Source organism: Corythoichthys intestinalis, chromosome 8, assembly GCF_030265065.1.
Source record: "Corythoichthys intestinalis isolate RoL2023-P3 chromosome 8, ASM3026506v1, whole genome shotgun sequence".
NCBI lineage: Eukaryota > Metazoa > Chordata > Actinopteri > Syngnathiformes > Syngnathidae > Corythoichthys > Corythoichthys intestinalis.
This window is the reverse complement of record NC_080402.1, coordinates 5,038,612-5,061,672: the sequence shown is the minus strand read 5'-3', so window position 1 is coordinate 5,061,672 and position 23,061 is coordinate 5,038,612. Positions and strand designations below refer to the sequence as shown.

The following is a 23,061-nucleotide window of genomic DNA, read 5'->3' as shown; positions in this document are numbered from 1 at the left end:
CCGCTCGCGTGTTATTATATCCTATCATCTATCGAGGTGTTTGTTAATACACACGGTATCACTGACTCAATCTACGTTAGGGCTGCAGCTATCAAATATTTTAGTAATTGAATATTCTGATGAAAATTAATCGAGTAATCGGATAAAAGTTTTTTTTAGGTAAAGAGCAATTAATAAATATACATGAAGGTGTAAAATAAAAACATAATAAAGCTAACTGTCAATTTTAGCTCAGTAGTCAGTGATGGATAAAACACCAAGTAGCACTGGTTCCTAATGTGCTCCAATACAGCAGGTATCATACATTTATTTTTAACACTGCAAAAATTTAAAACCTTATTAGGACTTACAATTTAGACTAGAACGTAAAAATAGCTTGACACAAATGGTAATTCAATTGAATACGTGGGGAAAAACACCTAAATTTTAAGCTATGTGTGTTATCAAGCGTGATTGTAACATATTTATGTTAGCCATCAGAAGTTGGGTACATTGTGGTCATAAAGGGATGGACATGGTCAGCAACAATACTCAGGTAGGCTGTGGCGTTCCAACGATGCTCAATTGGTACCAAGGGGCCCAAAGAGTGCCAAGAAAATATTCCCCACACCAATACACAACCACCACCAGCCTAGTGCCACCAGTGGCATGATGAATCCATGGTTTCATGTTGTTGACGCCAAAATCTGACCCTACCATCCGAATCTCGCAGCAGAAATCGAGACTTATCAGACCACGCAACGTTTTTCCAATCTTCTATTGTCCAATTTCGATGAGCTTGTGCAAATTGTAGCCTCAGTTTCCTGTTCTTAGCTGAAAGGAGTGGCACCCTGCTGTAGCCCATCTGCCTCAAATTTCGACGTACTGTGCGTTCAGAGATGCTCTTCTGCCTACCTTGGTTGTAACGGGTGGTTATTTGAGTCACTGTTGCCTTTCTATCAGCTCGAACCAGTCTGGCCATTCTCTTCTGACCTCTGGCATCAACAAGGCATTTCCGCCCACAGCACTGCCGCTCACTGGATATTTTTTCTTTTTCGGACCATTGTCTGTAAACCCTAAAGAATGTTGTGCGTGAAAATCCCAGTAGATAAGCAGTTTCTGAAATACTCAGACCAGCCCTTCTGGCACCAACAACCATGCTACGTTCAAAGTCACTCAAATCACCTTTCTTCTCCATACTGATGCTCGGTTTGAACTGCAGGAGATTGTCTTAAACCATGTCTACATGCCTAGATGCACTGAGTTGCCGCCATATGATCGGCTGATTAGAAATGTGTTAACGAGCAGTTGGACAGGTGTACCTAATAAGTGGCCGGTGAGTATATATATACATATATGTACACATATATATGGCGGAAAACACTTAGGTGACTTGAAGTTCCGCTCTGACACCCCCAAATTGGCCAAATTTCAAAATTGTCCGATACGCGGATATGCATGTGTGATACATCATTGGAAAGTTTAAAATCACAATTTTCTGGGGGAAGAAAAAATTTGAACTGGAGGGCAAAATAAAAAAAAATAAAAAATTTAAACAGCAAAATCCTATCTGGAGGTGAGAGCATGCGAGAGCAGAATTACAGACGCCGTGGCTTTAACGAGATATTATAACGTACTTACCTTGTTTCGATCCAAAAACTCCATGTAGCATTATCACCGAGTGTCAAGACACAGCTGTGAATGGCCACAGCTGGATTTTTTTGTGGATTTTACGGGTGAAACATGGTCATATAACAAGGGTCACGATGCAGAAATCGCAGACATCAAGGAATGGCCGAGATTTTCTTTTTCCTATATTTACCCTTTCAAACATTTTTTTTTTTCAATTTTCTTTGTTTGGATCCATTATTTATCATCTAACATATCGGAGAAAATGCAACAGAAACAAAAAATACAAGTGAGCGATAGTTATGTGGTGGATATACTTTTTTACAGACGCCTTTTTTTTTTTCATTGTGACGTGATTTGTTTAAAAGTTTAAAATATACAAGTGAATAATTTGTCGTGTTTTTTTTTTTTTTTTTAATATAAATGAAATATTAGACATCAATTAATGATTCTAAGCTAAAAACGACAGACATTTTGAATAATAAATATTATTACCTTCGTTTTATGGCTGGGTTGAAACAAAAGCGGTTGCGCGACGTCTGTAAACGGGGGTTTTCAGGGTAAAACGGACCAATTAAAAATAGTTCGGGGGTTTAATGCGTGATGAATGAGCTATGGCAGCATATAGACATATTGTTCTATCAAACACAACAGTTATGTTGGCTTAAAATACAGCAGTTTCTTTTAAAGAGGAGTGCAAGAGCAGAAACTGCTTTTTCAGTCTTGTTTGTGTTTTCCGCCATATATATATAAGATCTAGACTTTTTTTTGAGTGAAGGCAGTGAATTTGTTTTGCTAGTCACATCTGAGATGCAATTGTTGGCTGTTTTCAACAATGTACATCTAAAATAAAGACATTGATTGTCTAAAAATGGTTCAAGATTAGGTGAAATGTCTTGTTTTCTCATGTATGCTTATAATTGTTCTTTACCTAAAAGAAAAATTGTTTTATCCGTTTACGCGATTGCTGTAATTTTCGGACTATAAGCCGCTACTTTTTTCCTTCATTTTGATACTTGTCATAAGACTGTCATAAGACAAATCATAATTTTGACTTGACACTATCATAGGCTTTACTGAATGCCTATGTCATTAGGTGTCATCTGGCAAATTATGTCTGGCAATAATGTCCAGCTTGGATCTTTTACATCATTTCAAAAGTGAGATAATTTGTCGGTTAACACTAAATGACATCTGTTAGAAGCATTCATTAATACTCAGGTCAGTGTCATGTCATAATTATGATGGTCTAATGCAGTGCTTCTCAATTATTTTAGTTTATCAATTATTTTAGTCTTATGGTGCCACTGTCAAATAAAGTGTTACCAAATACCATAACTAGCAATTAATGAAACAACTGGAACAGTAACTGAAGAAATAATTAGCACAGAACATGAATTTTGATTGTTATTTACATCTATAGCGCTGTAATGTATGCTAGGAGGCATGCTGGACGACAACAGTGTGGACAATAGGTGGCAGCAGAGGTTGACTGTCTCCCCCAAGGGAGCAGTGATGGTCAAATGAAGTTTTTTGAAGCTTTGCAGTCTATTGGTTCAAAGCTTCATGTTGGCTCATTTGGTCTTATGACAGTCGTACGATGCTGCTGTCAAATAAATTGTTACCGGTTAATATCTATTGGTGTAAATATCCCATAATAGAGTGAGGACAGCTTCGGCTTATAGTCTAGCGCAGCTTATCTATGAACAAACGTCGTTTTCGTGCTAAATTTGGTGGGTTCAGCTTCATTACTTCAAAAAGCTTCATTTGGCCATCACTGCTCACTTGGGGGAGACGGCCAACCTCCGCTGCCACCTGCTGTCAACACTGTTGTCCAACATGCCTCCTAGCATGCATTGCCGCACTACAGATGTAAATAACAATCAAAATTCATGTTCTGTGCTAATTATTTCTTCAGTTGCTGCTTCAGTTTCAGTAATTGCTAGTTATGGTATATGGTAACACTTAATTTGACAGTTGCACCATAAGACTTTCATTAGACCAGTACTTCTCAAATAATAGGGCGCGCCCTCTCAGGGGGGCGCAGAGCGATGCCAGGGGTGGCGCATTTGAGCTCTGGGAACATGTTTTTTTTTTTTTTTTTTTTTTTTTTTTTTTTTTGCCGTACTACAATAAAGTGTACTTGCACATCCACTCAGTGGGTGGCAGTGGCGCTCTCATTTTCAAAGTGCGCGCAGTATTTTTGAACTAAGCAAGAACACACAGAAAAGAGATATGAAGAAGAGCTGTGCGCCGTTTTCCAAAGCCGTTTTCCGACCGGACTCACGCACCGACCCACTGTCTTCTCCGGTTCTCACGTGTCCGCCCGAGAAGTGGCATTTTCGACTTGGATCATCACGACGACCGCCCTCACCTACGGTTCTCCCTCGGCCGCCGAGAATGTGCTTTTTTTGGGCCTTTTGGCTTTGACTTTTAATACAGTGGGAGAAGAGGAAAAACCACTGTTTACTCTCTAAAAATGATTATAGCGGACAGCCGGAAGCCAGATCAATTAAGACGCCACTGAAAGACATTAGACCCCAATCTCATTGATAAGCCGCTTGATTGTTTTTCAGCAAAAACGTGGCGAATATTGCCAACAGTCGTCCCGCTTTGTCTGTGTTATATCAGTAAACCAGTGAGCACTGTTAGCATGCTCATTGCTAAATAATGAGGTGCAAATGCAAATGAGGTTGATACTGTGAGCAGCGAAAATAAAAAAACTGTCCTTTTGTCCAAAGACACACTTCCTTTTGTCCCAAGACACTTTTTTTTTTTCCCCCTTCTATTCAGTTTTGTTTTTTTCGATCAATTTTTTTGGCATATTGTCCTCATGAGTTAATTACGGTGGCCGAGAGGTGTCAGGAGAAATGCAAAGTCCAAACACTATGCAAATAGAAAAAAGCACGAACCCAAATTGCAAACGCTTTGCAAAAGAAAAAAGCACGAATGCAAACTGCCACAACACGATCCCCAATTCCTAAAGCGCAATTGCAAATTGGCAAAAGCACGAACCCCAATTGCAACAACACGACAGCAAATAGCTCGTAGCACAACAGCAAACGGCTAACAGCACAGCAGCAAAATCACTCAACACAACGGCAAGAGGATGACCTGGAAGTTTAAAAAAAGAAAAAAAAGAAAAAGGACGACACTTTATACACTTTAAATGTGCTTTGTGACCATCTATACGGACCTCCATGAAGTTGCCACCACCCCGCAAATTTATATAAAAATGATGTTAATCGTTTGTGCTGCAACGGTTTTGTTGATACAGTATTATGCTTTTATTGAGATATTAATTTCGAGTGGTGACGTCACTCGTAGCTTTTCCTCAGTTTAGCTCCCGCGGCTAATGGAGCGTACCAACTCTCTCAATAACAGAGGGGTGTCATAATAACTAGCACGATCATAACACAAATTCGGGTCCATTTTGCAGTAATTTGGGGGCTTGAGATACTAATTTCGAGTGCTGACATCCCTCTAATCCCCTCATTTACAGCAAAATGGTGCTAGCTAGTTTTTAGGACACCCCCCTGTTATTGAGAGAGTTGGTACGCTCCATTAGCCACGGGAGCTAAACTGAGGAAAAGCTACGAGTGACGTCACCACTCGAAATTAATATCTCTATAAAAGCATAAAACTTTATCAACAAAACCGTTGCAGCACAAACGATTGACATCATTTTTATTTAAATTTGCGTCTGATGGGGGGGCAACTTCATGGAGGTCCGTATAGATGGTCACAAAGCACATTTAAAGTGTATAAAGTGTCCTTTTTTTTTTTTTTAACTTCCGGGTCATCCTCTTGTCGTTGTGTTGCGTGATTTTGCTGCTGTGCTGTGAGCCGTTTGCTGTTGTGCTACGAGCTATTTGCTGTCGTGTTGTGGCAGCTGGGATTTGTGCTTTTGCCAATTTGCAAGCGCACCTTAGGAATTGGGGATCATGTTGTGACAATTTGCATTCGTGCTGCGAGCCATTTGCTGTCGTGTTGTTGCAATTGGGGTTCGTGCTTTTGCCAATTTGTAATCGCGCTTTAGGAATTGGGGATCGTGTTGTGGCAGATTGCATTCGTGCTTTTTTCTTTTGCAAAGCGTTTGCAATTTGGGTTCGTGCTTTTTTCTATTTGCAAAGTGTTTGGACTTTGCATTTTGCCTGACACCTCTCGGCCACCGTAGTTAATGCTTCTAATCAATTTGATTTTTTTTTTTTTTTTTTATTATTCACTGATTTTATTACATTTTATTTTTCAGTATCAAATGGTCAAAAATGTACCTTGAGTGTATTTTTACAATTTGGATGTGACTTTTTTTTTAATTCAGGCAAATTGATGCCCGTTAAATCTTTACTGTTACAAACAAAACAATGTTAATGAAGTTATACTTTATTGTAAGTTCATTTATATTTATAGTTTTTTTTTTTTTAAGTAGAAAAAAAGGACACAATGTTAGGCAGATGCGTACTTATAATAATAATTTTATAGACAAATGATACTATTTACAGTGGCGGCAGAGAGTTTGGGGGGGCGCAAAATATTTACGTCTTCCTTGGGGGGGCGTACCAGAAAATAATTGAGAAGCACTGCATTAGACAATCATAATTATGACATGACACTGTCATGACCATTAATGAATGTTTATAAAAGATTTCATTTAGTGTTATCTGGCAAATTATCTCACTTTTGAATGGATGTAAAAGATCCAAGCTGGACATAAATAGTTAGCAACATCATTTGCAGGACGACACTTAATGACATCTGTCATAAGCATTCAGTAATGCCCATGATAGTGTCATGTCGGAATTATGACGGTCTGAGTTATGACAGTCTTATTACGCCGCTGTCAAATGAAGTGTTACCTATTAATCTAAATAAATTAACAAATAAGCCGCATTGTAATATAAACCACAGGATCCAAATGAAGGAAAAAATTAGTGTCTTATAGTCCGAAAATTACAGTACTCAAATAAATGTAACGGAGTAAATGTAAAGCTTTAGTCAGTACACAAGCACAACACTGCCTTGTTTTTTTTTACCACAACAATAATTGGTCAATCTACATGTCAGTCACTATTGATTGAAAGGTTAAACCACACACTCTTTATTTATCAATCTACATGCAGATTATGAACTACAGTTGCACTGAATGGTTGATAAACCATGACCATGCGGAACAAAAAAGTAGTTGTTTACATGAAACCATTTCAATGCAAATTCCACAGATGTATGGAATCATTTGGTAGCGTGCGTCATGGTATTGTAGCGCAAGTATTTTGTCATGCTTCATCCTAAAGCAGCATACCTCCCACTTAGGGCGGCTGCGCGTGTTTCAGCGCCTCGAGTTGTCAACGCCACATTTCACAGTGACCGACTTATTGACCGACTCGCTGTCTGACTGCAGTAACGGGACGCCGAAAGCGGCGGTAAACTGCATTTCGAGGCGCGCCGCTTCCTCGCCTCCTGCTGCCGGCGCGCAGATAAGAGCATTAGCGTTCCTCCACGCCGCCGACATTTGCACTAGCGCTTTTGGAGACGCGCGCTAGATTTACGGGAAGGGAAATTGGCTTAATGGGGAGGAAGTCGGGTGGTTTGCGATTTCAAAACGACTTGACTGTTACACAATAAATATGTAATTAAAATGGAAATGGAGCAAGTGGGGACAATGTTTATCGTTCTGACTACAAAAGTAGGAGATGGATGAAGGCTTATCTACGTGGGACACAGCTATTGATCAACAAATTGAATTTTTTCCCATGCTTCTAAATTTGACTTTGAAGGATTTAGCAAGACGGGAGTGATTTTTGTCTTGTGCTATGTAATGTGCAATCAATGTCCAATCCATTTCAACATTTGAACACTTAAATTTGGTCCACTGATGATTACCGGTCATGCTGCTATTCATTTTTAATGATTAGACATTATTACAGTGTTACTACTATGTTATTACTGTGTAATTACTATGTATTATGTTAATTATTGTATTGTACATCTATTAAGTCAATGGCAAGGAATAAGTTTAACATACCAATCAATTATTATAATCAATGACATTCCTATACGTACCACCACAGAGCAATTGAAATGGAAATGGAGCAAGTGGGGACAATGTTTCTCATTCTAAATACGAAAGTAGGAGATGAATGACGGCTTATCTACCCGGTACACAGCTATTGATCAACAAATTGAATTTTTTCCCCTTGCATCTAAATTTGACTTTGAAGGATTTAGCGAGACAGGAGTGATTTTTGTCTTGTGCTACGTAATGTGCAATCAATGTCCAATCCATTTCAACATTTGAACACTTAAATTTGGTCCACTGATGATTACGGGTCATGCTGCTTTTCACTTTTAATGATGAGACATTATTACAGTGTTATTACTATGTTATTACTGTGTAATTACTATGTATTATGTTAATTATTGTATTGTACGTCTATTAAGTCAAAGGCAAGGAATAAGTTTAACATACCAACCAATTATTATAACCAATTACATTCCTATACGTACCACCACAGAGCAATTGAAACGGAAATGGAGCAAGTGGGGACAATGTTTATCGTTCTAAATACAAAAGTAGGAGATGAATGACGGCTTATCTACGCAGTACACAGCTATTGATCAACAAATAGAATATTCTTTTCCTTGCGTCTAAATTTGACTTTGAAGGATTTAGCGAGACAGGAGTGATTTTTGTCTTGTGCTACGTAATGTGCAATCAATGTCCAATCCATTTCAACATTTGAACACTTAAATTTGGTCCACTGATGATTACCGGTCATGCTGCTATCCATTTTTAATGATTAGACATTATTACAGTGTTATTACTATGTTATTACTGTGTAATTACTATGTATTATGTTAATTATTGTATTGTACGTCTATTAAGTCAATGGAAAGGAATAAGTTTAACATACCAACCAATTATTATAACCAATTACATTCCTATACGTACCACCACAGAGCAATTGAAACGGAAATGGAGCAAGTGGGGACAATGTTTATCGTTCTAAATACAAAAGTAGGAGATGAATGACGGCTTATCTACGCGGTACACAGCTATTGATCAACAAATAGAATATTCTTTTCCTTGCGTCTAAATTTGACTTTGAAGGATTTAGCGAGACAGGAGTGATTTTTGTCTTGTGCTACGTAATGTGCAATCAATGTCCAATCCATTTCAACATTTAAACACTTAAATTTGGTCCACTGATGATTACGGGTCATGCTGCTTTTCATTTTTAATGATTAGACGTTATTACAGTGTTATTACTATGTTATTACTGTGTAATTACTATGTATTATGTTAATTATTGTATTGTACGTCTATTAAGTTAATGGCAAGGAATAAGTTAAACATACCAACCAATTACAATAACCAATTACATTCCTATACGCACCACCACAGAGCTATTACAATGGAAATGTCGGAAGAAAAGACAATGTTTCTCTTTCTTACTGCAGAAGTAGACAAAGATGAATACCGGCTTATCTGCGAGGACAGAGCTATTGATCATCAAATTGAATCCGTCCTTTGACTTTGAAGGATGTAGTTTGCCAGCAGTGCTTTTCTGGCCCTTTTTCATCTCTTGTGTCTCATTTTTATGCCTCAATTTGGTTTCCACAGTGTTCACCAACCCGGTATGCAAAGTGTACAGGTTCCAAACAGTGGACAGCAAGTGGATGCTGGTGCGCGAGCAAATGGAGGAGTGCACGTTGTCCTTCAGCATACCTAAGCAGCTGCTCTCGCTCTACGTGCAAGAGGACATGAGCAGGTAACACAAGCTTTACCGTTAGTGGACACCATTGTATTTTGTCATTCCAGTGAGGCATTTGTCATCTCCATGTCAGTAAAAGCTAGAGCAGGTAATGCCGCTAATGAGCTCAATCGATCAATCTAGTGAATGTCAATCATTATAATGGTGCTATCAACTCCTTCATAGCCACTGACGTGAAAATCCATGTACTAGAGATAGTTCGAGTCATCTCTGAGGTTCGTATTAAACTGAGGAAGTACTGAAATCATTTTTCTGTTTTTTTGCTTCTAAAATAGCATGTTGATACCCTGGAACGACAAATTGATTGTTCCATATATCCGTTACGAAAATATTCCACATATCAATTTGGGAAACATCCAATCGAGACCTTGCTTGCAAGGCTAGTTTGTTGAGTGAAACCAATGTACAGTGGTGCCTCTACTTATGAAATTATTTGGTTCCAGAAGTAGTTTCTTAGCTTGAAAATTTTGTAAGTAGAGAAGCCTTTTCCATGTAAATGTCCTAATCTGTTCCAAAATTCCGACATAAATCTTTTATAATGCATGAAAATGCATCAAAACATGTAGGGCTGCAGCTATCGATTAGTTTAGTAGTCGATTAATCTATGAGCTAGTTAGTTCAAATAATCGAGTAATCGGATAAGGAACATGAAAAATTAAAAAACCTAAGTTGAGCCTCAAACGGTATAAAGAAATAAATGAGGATCTATATACAACAAAAGGACAGTTGGCTAACTTTCATAGCAAAAGTCCGCTAGCTTAAATGCTATAACAAGCTAACTTTTTTTTTTTTTTTTTTACAATGATCTTAATGGTTCAGACACATATACCCGCAAACAACTGCTAAATATACCAAAAAACTAAATTACAAATGCATTAAAAAAACATTAACTCAAACAAAAACTTTGCTTATGTTGGTCTTGACATGGAGCAGCTAGATTCACCCATGTGAAATGAGGCAGACCAAAAGGGCAGTGTAGCCGCTCAAATCAATAAAACTAAATGCAAACACTCAAAATAAACCATTACAACGCCACTTTAATTAAACGAGTACTCAAGCAGCAAATTTAATTTGAATAATTTATTCTAATCGAATACTGAGTTAATCGATTAATCGTTGCAGCACTAAAAACATGTAACAAATACATGTTACAATTAGATTATTGCACAAAAACTTAAAATCTGAGTTGTTCATAATGTAAAAAACCAAGAATAATGGCATCATGAATGCTTTGAAATACCAGGACATTTTAAATCAAAATCTGTTGCCCTCTGCCCGAAAGCTGAAGATGGGTCGTCACTGGGTCTTTCAGCAAGACAATGACCCTAAACATATGGCCAAATCTACACAGAAATGGTTCACCAGACACAAAATCAAGCTCCTCCCAAGGCCATCTCAGTCCCCAGACCTTGTTTTGTTGGCAAAAGGGGGTTGTACAAAGTATTAACACCAAGGGTGCTAATAATTGTGACACACATTATTTGATGTCAAATAATTTTTTCTTTATGTGGGATTTTTTCCTCCACTGAATGAATGCATTTGTATCGAAGGTTGGATTTTTCTCTTTTTTTTTCCCCATTAAGGTCCCATATTATTTGAATTAAAAAAAATATTAGAAGCTAAAAAAACACATCTTTTTCAGGGGTGCCAATAATTATGGAGGGCACTGTATACATTCAACATACGGTACATAAGTACTGTATTTGTTTATTATAATTATTAAAATTTTAAATCGAGTTAATTACAGCTTAAAAATTAATTAATCGCAATTAATCGCAATTCAAACCATCTATAAAATATGCCATATTTTTCTCAAAATTATTGTTGGAATGGAAAGATAAGACACAAGATGGACATATACATTCAACATACGGTACATAGCGACTGTATTTGTTTATTATAACAATAAATCAACAAGATGGAATTAACATTATTAACATTCTGTTAAAGCGATCCATGGATAGACAGACTTGTAGTTCTTAAAAGATAAATGTTAGTGCAAGTTATAGAAATTTTATAATAAAACCCCTCTTAATGTTTTCTTTTTAATAAAATTTAAAATTTTCAATCAAAAAATAAGCTAGTAGCTCGCCATTGTTGATGTCAATAATTACACAATGCTCATGTGGTGCTGAAACCCATAAAATCAGTCGCACCTAAGCGCCAGCAGAGGGCTACAAAAACGCCAAAAAACACAAGTAACAAGTGGACATTACACCGTGCTGTCATTTTAATCTGTTTGAGCGGGGCATGTGCGTTAAATGCGTCAAATATTTTAACGTGATTAGTTTAAAAAATTAATTACCGCCCGTTAAGGCGATAATTTTGACAGCCCTAAAATGAACATAAGACACAATGGACCCTCACTAAAAAGGAAACTACGGCGTCAGTCGGGTGACAAAACGCACTCATTGGCTTGATCTCTAATTAGTTTAAAACTTGCCATTGACACCTGTATCTAGAGCTGTCCCGACAAGTCGACATAGTCGACGTCATCGATGACGTAAATCCGTCGACGAGCACAACATCCCGTCGACGGTTAATGAAGGGTTAAAAAAATATATGCGTGGAAAGTTCAGAATGTCGGATGCTCTGTATGCAAGCGGGGAAAGCGGCACAAAGCTAAAAAAAAGCGCACCAGCGTGTCCAAAACATTGACTTATTTCAAAGAAACAAAGGAGGGTACACTCTTCTGTCCTGTCTCTTCAATGCCAAGCTTGGCTGCACGTCGGCCGTGAATAAACACCTCAAGCGCTGTCACCCAGTTTGTAATTTTTTTTTTTTTTGTTCATTTTTTGTACACCAGAGGGTGCTGTCGCCTTACTAAATAATAATGTTTCATTGACAATGGGCCTATAAGTGCTATTAGTATTGTTCTTAATGCTAAATGATAGGTTTATTTCATGTTATGGTTTATTTTATGGTATAGAAAATTATATAAGGTTAAAAGGTCATAAATATATACAGTATATACAGTGATTGCACTCAAGGGAGAGATTGTCACTGATAAGGTAATAAATTAAGGTAAAGGCAATTCATATAGGCAATTCATTGCTATATAAATAAGGTTTAAAAGTAAAAAGGTGAAAAGTTTTTGTTAATTTCTAATTGTGTTGTTTTATTTGTGTGTACCGTAGCTCTTACGGTGTGATTACGTCAAGGATGGAATAAAAGTTGTAAACCATCAGTTTAAGAGACCATCTTTTCAATCGGGATGCTACACTAGTTAATTCTATCAGCATTTGAACTCATTGTTTATTTGTGATTTATTATTGTTATTTACGCGTTTATTTGTACTTTAATAAATAATTTAAGTGTTCCAATATGTTTTTTTTGTGAATTGATAAGCGTCAACAAAAATTTCATTGCTAAATTAGTAAACAAAACAAAAACACATTTTTTTTTAATTATTAGATTAGTCGACTAATCGTAGAAATAGTCGGCTGACTAATCGGGAGAAAATTAGTCGTTTGGGACAGCCCTATTTAAATCACTACCTTACATAATTAAAGAGTGACACTGTGGAAGTACCCCAGCATAGCATAGCGTTCTGTTCGGTGGACGTAGACACACGTCACGGCCTAAGAAACCTATATACTGTACATAAGCTTTCTTGGAAGTTTGTGACACTCAAAAATCAGTCCGCGGGACTTGAAATCTTAGTCAAAATGAAAGGCCGCCACAGAATGAGACTTATTTTTCCTTGGTTTTTGACCTCATCACATTCACTTCACACCAATGGAAAGTGTCACAGCACATATCAAGAACAGACCTCAAATAAGTCACCGTGTGAGTTTGAGAACAAGTTAAGACTAGTCTGCCGGTCACAAAGGATCATTCCTCCTGCATGTGGTCGTCTTTGGCAACCTCATATCTGGCAGACACGCGCAATCCTTCCGGTCACTTCCCTCTGCTCATGTCACAACAAGAAAGATGACAAATCCGATCCGAGCGAACTTCCACTTGATAATAGTGACAGAAGAGGGCCAGGTTGATTTGTATCGCACGCTCAAGGACACGCGCGCACAAAGCATTCACGCGGAGTACCTGGCTTTGTGTTTGCCAGCTCTTGACGACGACGTTATTTTCGTTGGCGCGAAAGAGCGAGTCGCTGTAATTTCGCACCCCCTGCGTGGATCATTTATGCTACATTTAGAGTCGATAATGGAATATTTATTAGTTTCTTATCAATGTAAGGCAGCGCAAGCAACTCAGCGGGGTTTTGCAAAGCACCGGCAAACATAAATAATGTTTCTGCCTGATTTGCGTACACGGGCTTTGATGTGCCGGTTGGCGTTCTCATGTATTTTTGGATCGCGCCTCCGCCCTCCGAGATAATGAAGGCGCGTGGGTGCCAATTAAACGGCATTCAATAAGAGATGCCTTGTTAATGTTAAAATGAATGTACAGATGAATAAATAATCGGGGTATCTCGTTAACTCTAGGTTGCCATCCACGATGGACGTTCAATAGGTAGATTTGGGAGGGACTGGCAAACGCAGATGTTGGAAATATCTCATCTGGATTTATTAAAAATCAACAACCAAAAAAAGGAAAGGATATATATATATAAAGATACAGTATATATAGATTAGGGCTGTCAAACAATTCAAATTTTTATTCAGGTTAATTACAGCTTGAAAATCAATGAATCGTAATTAATCACAATTCAAACCATCTATAAAATATGCCATATTTTTCTGTAAATTATTGTTGGAATGGAAAGATAAGACACAAGATGGATATATACATTCAACATACGGTACATGCAGTGGGGAGAACAAGTATTTGATACACTGCCAATTTTGCTGGTTTTCCCACTTGCAAGCCATGTAAAGGTCTGTAATTTGTATCATGAGTTCTCTTCAATTGTGAGGGACGGAATCTAATACAAAAATCCAGAAAATCACATTGTATAATTTTTAAATAATAAATTTGTATTTAACTGCATGAAATAAGTATTTGATACATTACCAACTAGTAAATATTTTGGCTCTTAGTTCTTTTTTAAGAACCCCTCCTGTTCTCCACTCATTACCGGAAGTAACTGCACCTGTTTGAACTTGTTACCTGTATAAAAGACACCTGTTCACATGCTCAAACAAACAAACAAACAAACTCCAACCTCTCCACAATGGCCAAGACCAAAGAGCTGTGTAAGGACATCAGGGATAAAATAATAGACCGGCACAAGCCTGGGATGGGCTACAGGAAAATAAGCATGCAGCTTGGTGAGAAGGTAACAACTGTTGGAGCGATTATTAGAAAATGGAAGAAGTTCAAGTTGACGGTCAATCTGCCTCGTTCTGGGGCTCCATGCGAGATCTCACCTCGTGGGGCATCACTGATCATGAGGAAGGTGAGGGATCAGCCCAGAACTACACGGCAGGACCTGGTCAATGACCTGAAGAGAGCTGGAACCACAGTCTCAAAGAAAACCATCGGAAACACATTACACCGTCATGGATTAAAATCCTACAGCGCACGCAAGGTCCCGCTGCTGAAGCCAGTGCATGTCCAGACACGTCTGAAGTTTGCCACTGACCATCTGGATGATCCAGAGGAGCAATGGGAGAAGGTCTTGTGGTCGGATGAGACCAAAATTGAACTTTTTGGTCTAAACTCGCCTCGTCGTGTTTGGAGAAAAAAGAAGGATGAGTACAACCCCAAGAACACCATCCCAACCGTGAAACATGGAGGAGGAAACATCATTTTTTGGGGCTGCTTCTCTGCCAAGGGTAAAGGACGACCGCACCGTATTGAGGGGAGGATGGATGGGGCTATGTATCGCCAGATCTTGGCTGACAACCTCCTTCCTTCAGTGAGAGCCCTGAAGATGGGTCGTGGCTGGGTCTTCCAGCATGACAACGACCCAAAGCACACAGCCAAGGCAACTAAAGAGTGGCTCCGTAAGAAGCATCTAAAGGTCCTGGAGTGGCCTAGCCAGTTACCAGATCTGAACCTGATAGAAAATCTATGGAGGGAGCTGAAAGTCCGTGTTGCCCGGCAGCAGCCCCGAAACCTGAAAGAAGATCTGCATGGAGGAGTGGGCCAAAATCCCTGCTGCAGTGTGTGCAAACCTTGTCAAGGACTACAGGAAACGTTTGGTATCTGTAAAAGCAAACAAAGGTTTCTGTATAAATATTAAATATTCAATATGACGTTCAATTGTTGTGATGTATCAAATACTTATTTCATGCAATTAAATGCAAATTTATTATTTAAAAATCATACAACGTGATTTTCTGCATTTTTGTATTAGATTCCGTCCCTCACAGTTGAAGAGAACTTATGATACAAATTACAGACCTCTACATGCTTTGCAAGTGGGAAAACCAGCTAAATCGGAAGTGTATCAAATACTTGTTCTCCCCACTGTAAGTACCGTATTTGTTTATTATTACAATAAATCAACAAGATGGCATTAACATTATTAACATTCTGTTAAAGCGATCCTTGGATATAAAGATATGTAGTTCTTAAAAGATAAAGAAATTTTATATTAAAACGCCTCTTAATGTTTTCGTTTAAATAAAATTTGTAAAATTTTCAGTCAAAAAATAAACTAGTAGCCCGCCATTGTTGATGTCAATAATTACTATTATTATAATGCTCATGGGTGCTGAAGCCCATAAAATCAGTCACACTCAAGCACCAGCAGAGGGCGACAAAACTCCAAAAATACACAAGTAACAAGTTGGCATTGCACTGTGCTGTCGTTTGAATCTGTTTGAGCAGGGCATGTGCCTTAATTGCGTCAAATATTTTAACGTTATTAATTTAAAAAATTAATTACCGCCCGTTAACAATAATTTTCACAGCCCTAATACATGTATGTATATATATGTACACACACATATATATGTACACATATATGTGTGTTTTTTGACATATGTGTGTTTTTTTTTTTATTCTTTTTTTTTTTCAAATTTTTGAAAAATAAAAACGAGAAAAACAGTTCGTTTTTTTTCCAGTTTTAATTATTTTGATTAAATGCAGTCAAAAATAGATTAAATAAATACATTTTTAAAAATTGAAAAAAATTAACAATTAACTTTTTTTTTAACAAAATAAAAATAATAAATATAAAAACTATAGAAATATTACTTAATTGATAATATATTTAATAAATTAAATTATTAAAATCAAATAGAAAGAATAGTTTTTTTCCCCCTTTTTGTTTTTTTGAAGGAAATATTTGTATTAGAAATATTTATAAATATAATTTTCAAAAGCTAAAATAAATAGTCATCTGCTTACTACATTAATTGCAGAAATTTTCGTTTTTATTTTTTATTGACAAATTTAAAAAATAATAACTTATTAAATTAATTAATTATAAAAATATGAAATCATTAATAATGCGTTTAATAAATTAAATGATTAAAATCAAAACGAAAGAATATAGAGTTTATTTTCCGTTTTATGTTTTTTGAAGGAAATATTTGTATTTATTCAGAAATATCTATAAATGTAATTTTCATTTTCAGAATATTTCTTCTTTTTTTTTTTTAATTAAATTTTGGAAAATATACATTCAAGAAAATATTTAGATGTTTTTTTTTTATTTTGAATAAATGCAATTTTAAAAATGAAGAATTAATGACAATATATAGTTTTTTGTTTTTAATTTTTCATTTAAAATAAAAATATAATTGAATAGATAATGATTAAATAAAAAAAGAGAAAAAAATTAATGTATATATTTTTTTTCCTTTTCGTGTTTTTTAAAGGAAATGTATATATACTTAAAATATAAATATTTTTAAATAAATACAATTTGAAACTGTTACAAATTACAATAAATTAATCTAAATATAATCATCTGCTATATTAATATAAAAAAATAAAAATATATTAATCAAAGAATATTTATTTTTATTCATTTTTTATAAATATACTCAATTTTTTTTAATAAATGCAATGTTTTTTAAGAATTAATAAAGATATTATAAGTATTTTAGATTTTTTTTTTTTTCAATTAAAAAATCAACATCCAGTGCATACTGTTTATTACTTACTATACTTTTTTAATACAAAATTACTTTTCATTAAGTACAATTTTAAAAAGTGAAAATAAAACAAAAATAAATACAATTCTTTCCTATTTGTTTCATAATTTACAAAAAATATAGATATATAATTTTTAAAACAGAAGAGACTATTCCTTATCAAGAGGCTAAAAAATTAGGATAATTTTGAGGTCGACAATTTCCCCAAACAACTGATCAACCATCAAAATAGCCAAATTATTTGTGTATCGATTCCTTGTAGATTTATCGTGGCTCCTCCTAGTTCAAATGAAGTGGACGTCCATTGCCGTCACCAGCAGTGAACAACCTAATCAGCAAAAAAAAAGCGGCGATAGAGACATTGTCTAATTTCTACCGGTTGCAAAAATGATTGAGAGTCTGTCGAGTTTTTTGTTGTTGTTGTTGTTGTTTTTTCTGCCGAAAGTATATACACTATTTCACTTTTCATTTCGCGCAGGATTTATTGAGCGGGCGCACAAAGCCCCTGTGTGATTAAAATGGAGCAGGCACAATAACACAGCATGAAATAACGGCGGGCGCTCGGCTGCTCGCGGCGCTCCGGGACCTCGCGCGCTAAATTTACGGCGCCATTACGGCCAAGTGACCTTCATCAGACGTTTTATGTCGTAAATAAAAGTTGTTGGCCGATGTTTAAGGCTCCCGTTCAGTGGATTATCATCGGCGATTTGGAGGATGATGAGGAATGAGCGGCGAGAGAAAAGAAGGACTCCATTTTTGGGGAGGGGAATATATGGGAATATATTGATATACTGTATACATATATGCATGTATACAGGTCATGTGAAAAAGTGAGGAGGCCCTATGGAAGCCCGTGTGTTTTCTAATATATTTCGGGTAACAGAAGTAAACAATTAAAATTGGGGGAAAAAAAAGATTTTTTTAAATAACTTTCTGTATAATATAATTTTGAATAAAAGTAATTTCTGTTGAGGAATAAATTAGGACACCCCCACATTCAATCTCACTTAAAATGGCTCAAATCACACACAGTTGTATCACATCAGGTGCCCGTGATTAGGACATCATTACCCAGTGTTTTAAAGGATGCTTGCCTTATTTAAGCCTCACATTTAGTTTTGTGTGCCTCTGACTGTTTAAGTGAGAGAAAACACCATGGTGAGATCAAAGGAGCTGTTTGAGGCCTTCAGAAATAAGATTGTAGACACTTATGAGTATGGTAAGGGATCTCAAAAGAATATAAAATCAGCCATTCCACCATCTGGAAAATTATCTACAAGTGGAGGACATTCAAAACAACTGCCAACATGCCTAGGTCTGGCCGTCCAAGCAAGTTCACGCCGAGAGCAGACTGCAAGATGCTAAAAGAAGTCTCCAAAAACCCTAAAGTGTCATCACGGGACCTACAGCGGGCTCTTGCAACTGTTGATGCGAAAGCGCATGCCTTTACAATCAGAGTGAATGTAGGCAAAGGCCAGGATTTCTGGAATAATGTTCTTTGGACAGATAAATTTAAAAATTGATTTATTTGGACACCAGAACAGAGGACCCGTTTGGCGTAAACCCAATACAGCGTTCCAGGAAAAGAACCTCATACCAACTCTGAAGCATGGAGGTGGAAGCGTCATGGTTTGGGGATGCTTTGCTAAAGCAGGACCTGGCCAGCTCACATCATAGAATCCACCATGAATTCTATCGTGTATCAGAGAGTGCTTGAGGAACATGTGAGATCATCTATGAAAAAAATGAAAGCTGAAGCAAAACTGGACCCTGCAACATGACAATGAACCAAAACATACCAGTAAATCCACCACGTACTGGCTGAAACGCAGAGTCCTGGAATGGCCTGCTGTGGGATGACTTGAAAGGGGCTGTTCATGCAAGAAACCCCTCAAACATCTCACAGCTGAAAGTATTCTGCATTGAGGAGTGGGGCAAACTTTCTTCAGACAGATGTCAAAGACTGGTAGATGGCTACAAAAAGTGTCTCACTAAAATTATTCCAGGCAAAGGGGCTAACAAGAGCTACTAGGTGGTAGGCTGTCCTAACTTTTTCCTCAGTTAGAATATGCATTTTTGTTGATATATTTCAACAAGAACAGACCTTGATATGTGAACATTTCTGAATAAAGACTATTTTTTTCACATTACTGGAAATAGATATATATACAGTATATGTGTGTATACTGTATACACAGTATATATATGTATTTATATATGTATGTACAGTATATATGTGTGTATATCACTGTATATATACTATATATGTATATATTGTGTGTATGTATGTATGTATATACTGTATATGTATGTATATACACAGTATGTATGTATTTATGTACATTTGTATGGTATATGTGCACATATACATACATACATATGTACAGTGGTATGAAAAAGTATCTGAACCTTTTGGAATTTCTCACATTTTTGCATATAATCACCATTAAATGTGATCTGATCTTTGTTAAAATCACACAGATGAAAATACATATATAATAAATGTTTCTATATTTTGTCGTTATTTCTTCTTCAATTCATTGGCTGCCATTGACGATGCTAGATGTCCAATTTATTTTGACAAAGGACAGGGAGAATGAACATCATTTGTACATATTTTGTTCCATAAAGGAAAAAGAAGAAGATGTGCGTGTTTATGCAAGTGTTTTTCAACTTTTTTGTCAGTATATCTAGAACCAATACAGTATTGGAACAGAAAAGCTGAGAAAATTAGTGGTTGACTAAATACTTATTTGCCCCACTGTATATAAAATCATCCTTTAAAAAAAAGAACTTTATTAAAATCTTTCATTATTTTTCCATAGAATATCTTTTGTTTTACCATATAAAAGCCACAACTGAAGTTGCTTGCACTTCTGAGCAAAACAACTCCCTTTCATCATCCCATCAATCCAATCATCACCGTGCGTATTATTCATCTTTGCGCACCTTGACCTAGTCTGACAATAGCACTCTGATTAAACAGCCTCACTCTCCCCCATTATCACCCCTGACCAGATGTCGCGCTTTCATTTCCTCCATTAGCTCCGCATACTCACCTGCAATATACACGTTTATCATACAAAAGAGCAACAGTTTATTTTCAGAAATTGCATTGAAATAATCTTAAGTAATTCTCCCTCGAACAGAAGGAGCTTTCATTAGGCGACGTAAACAGAGCATACAACATTTATGAGGCATAATTACGGAAAATTGGGCTCATTGTCAAGAGAGCATATTGCTGTTGCACAACTTATTGTTGTGGCCGTTTTAATTTGGAACTCTGTCAAGGCCTCTTATTAATGTTATGGTCCATGCAAATCATGAATAAGCCTTGAAAGGAGCTGAAGATATTCACACTTAGAGAAAACAGTTTAGTTTCTTGGATTACAACTACAGTGGGGCAAATAAGTATTTAGTCAACCACTAATTGTGCAAGTTCTCCTACTTGAAAATATTAGAGGCCTGTAATTGTCAACATGGGTAAACCTCAACCATGAGAGACAGAATGTGGAAAAAAACCTAGAAAATCACATTGTTTGATTTTTAAAGAATTTATTTGCAAATCATAGTGGAAAATAAGTATTTGGTCGATACCAAAAGTTCATCTCAATACTTTGTTATGTACCCTTTGTTGGCAATAACGGAGGCCAAACGTTTTCTGTAACTCGTCACAAGCTTTTCACACACTGTTGCTGGTATTTTGGCCCATTCCTCCATGCAGATCACCTCTAGAGCAGTGATGTTTTGGGGTTGGCATTGGGCAACACGGACTTTCAACTCCCTCTACAGATTTTCTATGGGGTTGAGATCTAGAGACTGGCTAGGCCACTCCAAGACCTTGAAATGCTTCTTACGAAGCCACTCCTTTGTTGCCCTGGCTGTGTGTTTGGGATCATTGTCATGCTGAAAGACCCAGCCACGTCTGATCTTCAATGCCCTTGCTGATGGAAGGAGATTTCCACTCAAAATCTCTCGATACATGGCCCCATTTATTCTTTCCTTTACACAGATCAGTCGTCCTGGTCCCTTTGCAGAAAAACAGCCCCAAAGCATGATGTTTCTACCCCCATGCTTCACAGTGGGTATGGTGTTCTTCGGATGCAATTCAGTATTCTTTCTCCTTCAAAAAAGAGAACCTGTGTTTCTACCAAAAACTTCTATTTTGGTTTCATCTGACCATAACACATTCTCCCAGTCTTCTTCTGGATCATCCAAATGCTCTCTAGCGAACTGCAGACGGGCCTGGACGTGTACTTTTTTCAGCAGGGGGACACGTCTGGCAGTGCAGGATTTGAGTCCCTGGCGGCGCATTGTGTTACTGATAGTAGCCTTTGTTACTGTGGTCCCAGCTCTCTGTAGGTCATTCACTAGATCCCCCCGTGTGTTTCTGGGATTTTTGCTTACCGTCCTTGTTATCATTTTGACGCCACGGGGTGAGAAGGGAGTTGAAAGTCTGTGTTGCCCAACGACAGGCCCAAAACATCACTGCTCCAGAGGAGATCTGCATTGAAGAATGGGCCAAAATACCAGCAACAGTGTGTGAAAAGCTTGTGAAGAGTTACAGAAAACGTTTGGCCTCCGTTGTTGCCAACAAAGGGTACATAACAAAGTATTGAGATGAACTTTTGGTATAGACCAAATACTTATTTTCCACCATGATTTGCAAATAAATTCTTTAAAAAATCAAACAATGTGATTTTCTGTTTTTTTTTCCACATTCTGTCTCTCATGGTTCTGTCTCTCATGGTTGAGGTTTACCCATGATGATAATTACAGGCCTCTCTAATATTTTCAAGTGGGAGAACTTGCACAATTAGTGGTTGACTAAATACTTATTTGCCCCACTGTATCTGATTGAGAGCACCCAAAATTTTGTACATTTTAGATTGAGTAATATGCCATCTGTGCAGTATTTTGAACTGTATAATTTGTTCTTATTTTTTTGTCATTGTAAATGTATTTTTAGAAAAACATTTTTGAAAATTTATGAATCGTAATCAAATTGTCACGTGTCGAATCGCGATGCAGCTAATAATCGTTTTTTTGGCACACCCTTAAGCCTGAGTTATTCTCCTGCGTTGCGGTGTTGGCGAAGTGATTAAGGCATCAATGAGCATTCGATAGTTCTGCGGTGAGGGAACGCCTTGCTCTGTAATTCACCGCCAAGCCTCCAGACGGTTGTGGCGTTATGTTTGTACAGTTTTGGGGCATGCTTGTTGACTTCTGCTAGTCTAGTTTAACGGAGAAAAAAATAAACAATGTAAGATGGAACGCTTGAATGTAAATCTTCTGCTCATCAACATTGAATAAATGTTGATCATACAAATGTTGAGGGTCAGGCAATGCAGAAGACGGTTTCCAGGCGATCTGGCTGACTTTTGATGCCGCACAGAGTTTTCTAGACTCGGGTGGAGACAGCTAGCTGTGGCGGCTGGCTTCAAACTGGCATCGAGCACTGCGTCCAAGATCTGCAAAGCCCTCCAGCCCGATTTGTTAGCGGTGTCCTACAACCAGCCAGTGGGAAGCCATAGCAGATTTTCTGGCGTCTATGGAACTTCCCAAACTGCGTTGGGAGCCTTGATTTTAACGTTATCAAAAAAAGCACCGAGGCACTCTCAATCAGTGATGATGTATCGTGTGTAAACTGTCTGTTATTGAACATTAAA

General features: G+C 37.2%; 1 protein-coding gene across 10 annotated transcripts in view; it reads left to right on the top strand.

Annotated features, from left to right (window-relative positions):
- inpp4b (inositol polyphosphate-4-phosphatase type II B) overlaps positions 1-23,061 on the top strand; it is a 501,746-nt gene that overhangs the window by 383,278 nt on the left and 95,407 nt on the right. For all 10 annotated transcript variants that reach the window (XM_057844280.1, XM_057844279.1, XM_057844282.1 and 7 more), the window contains one exon: positions 9,230-9,377. In XM_057844280.1, coding sequence (XP_057700263.1) covers positions 9,230-9,377 — 148 coding nt within the window. The remainder of the gene's footprint in view (positions 1-9,229; positions 9,378-23,061) is intronic.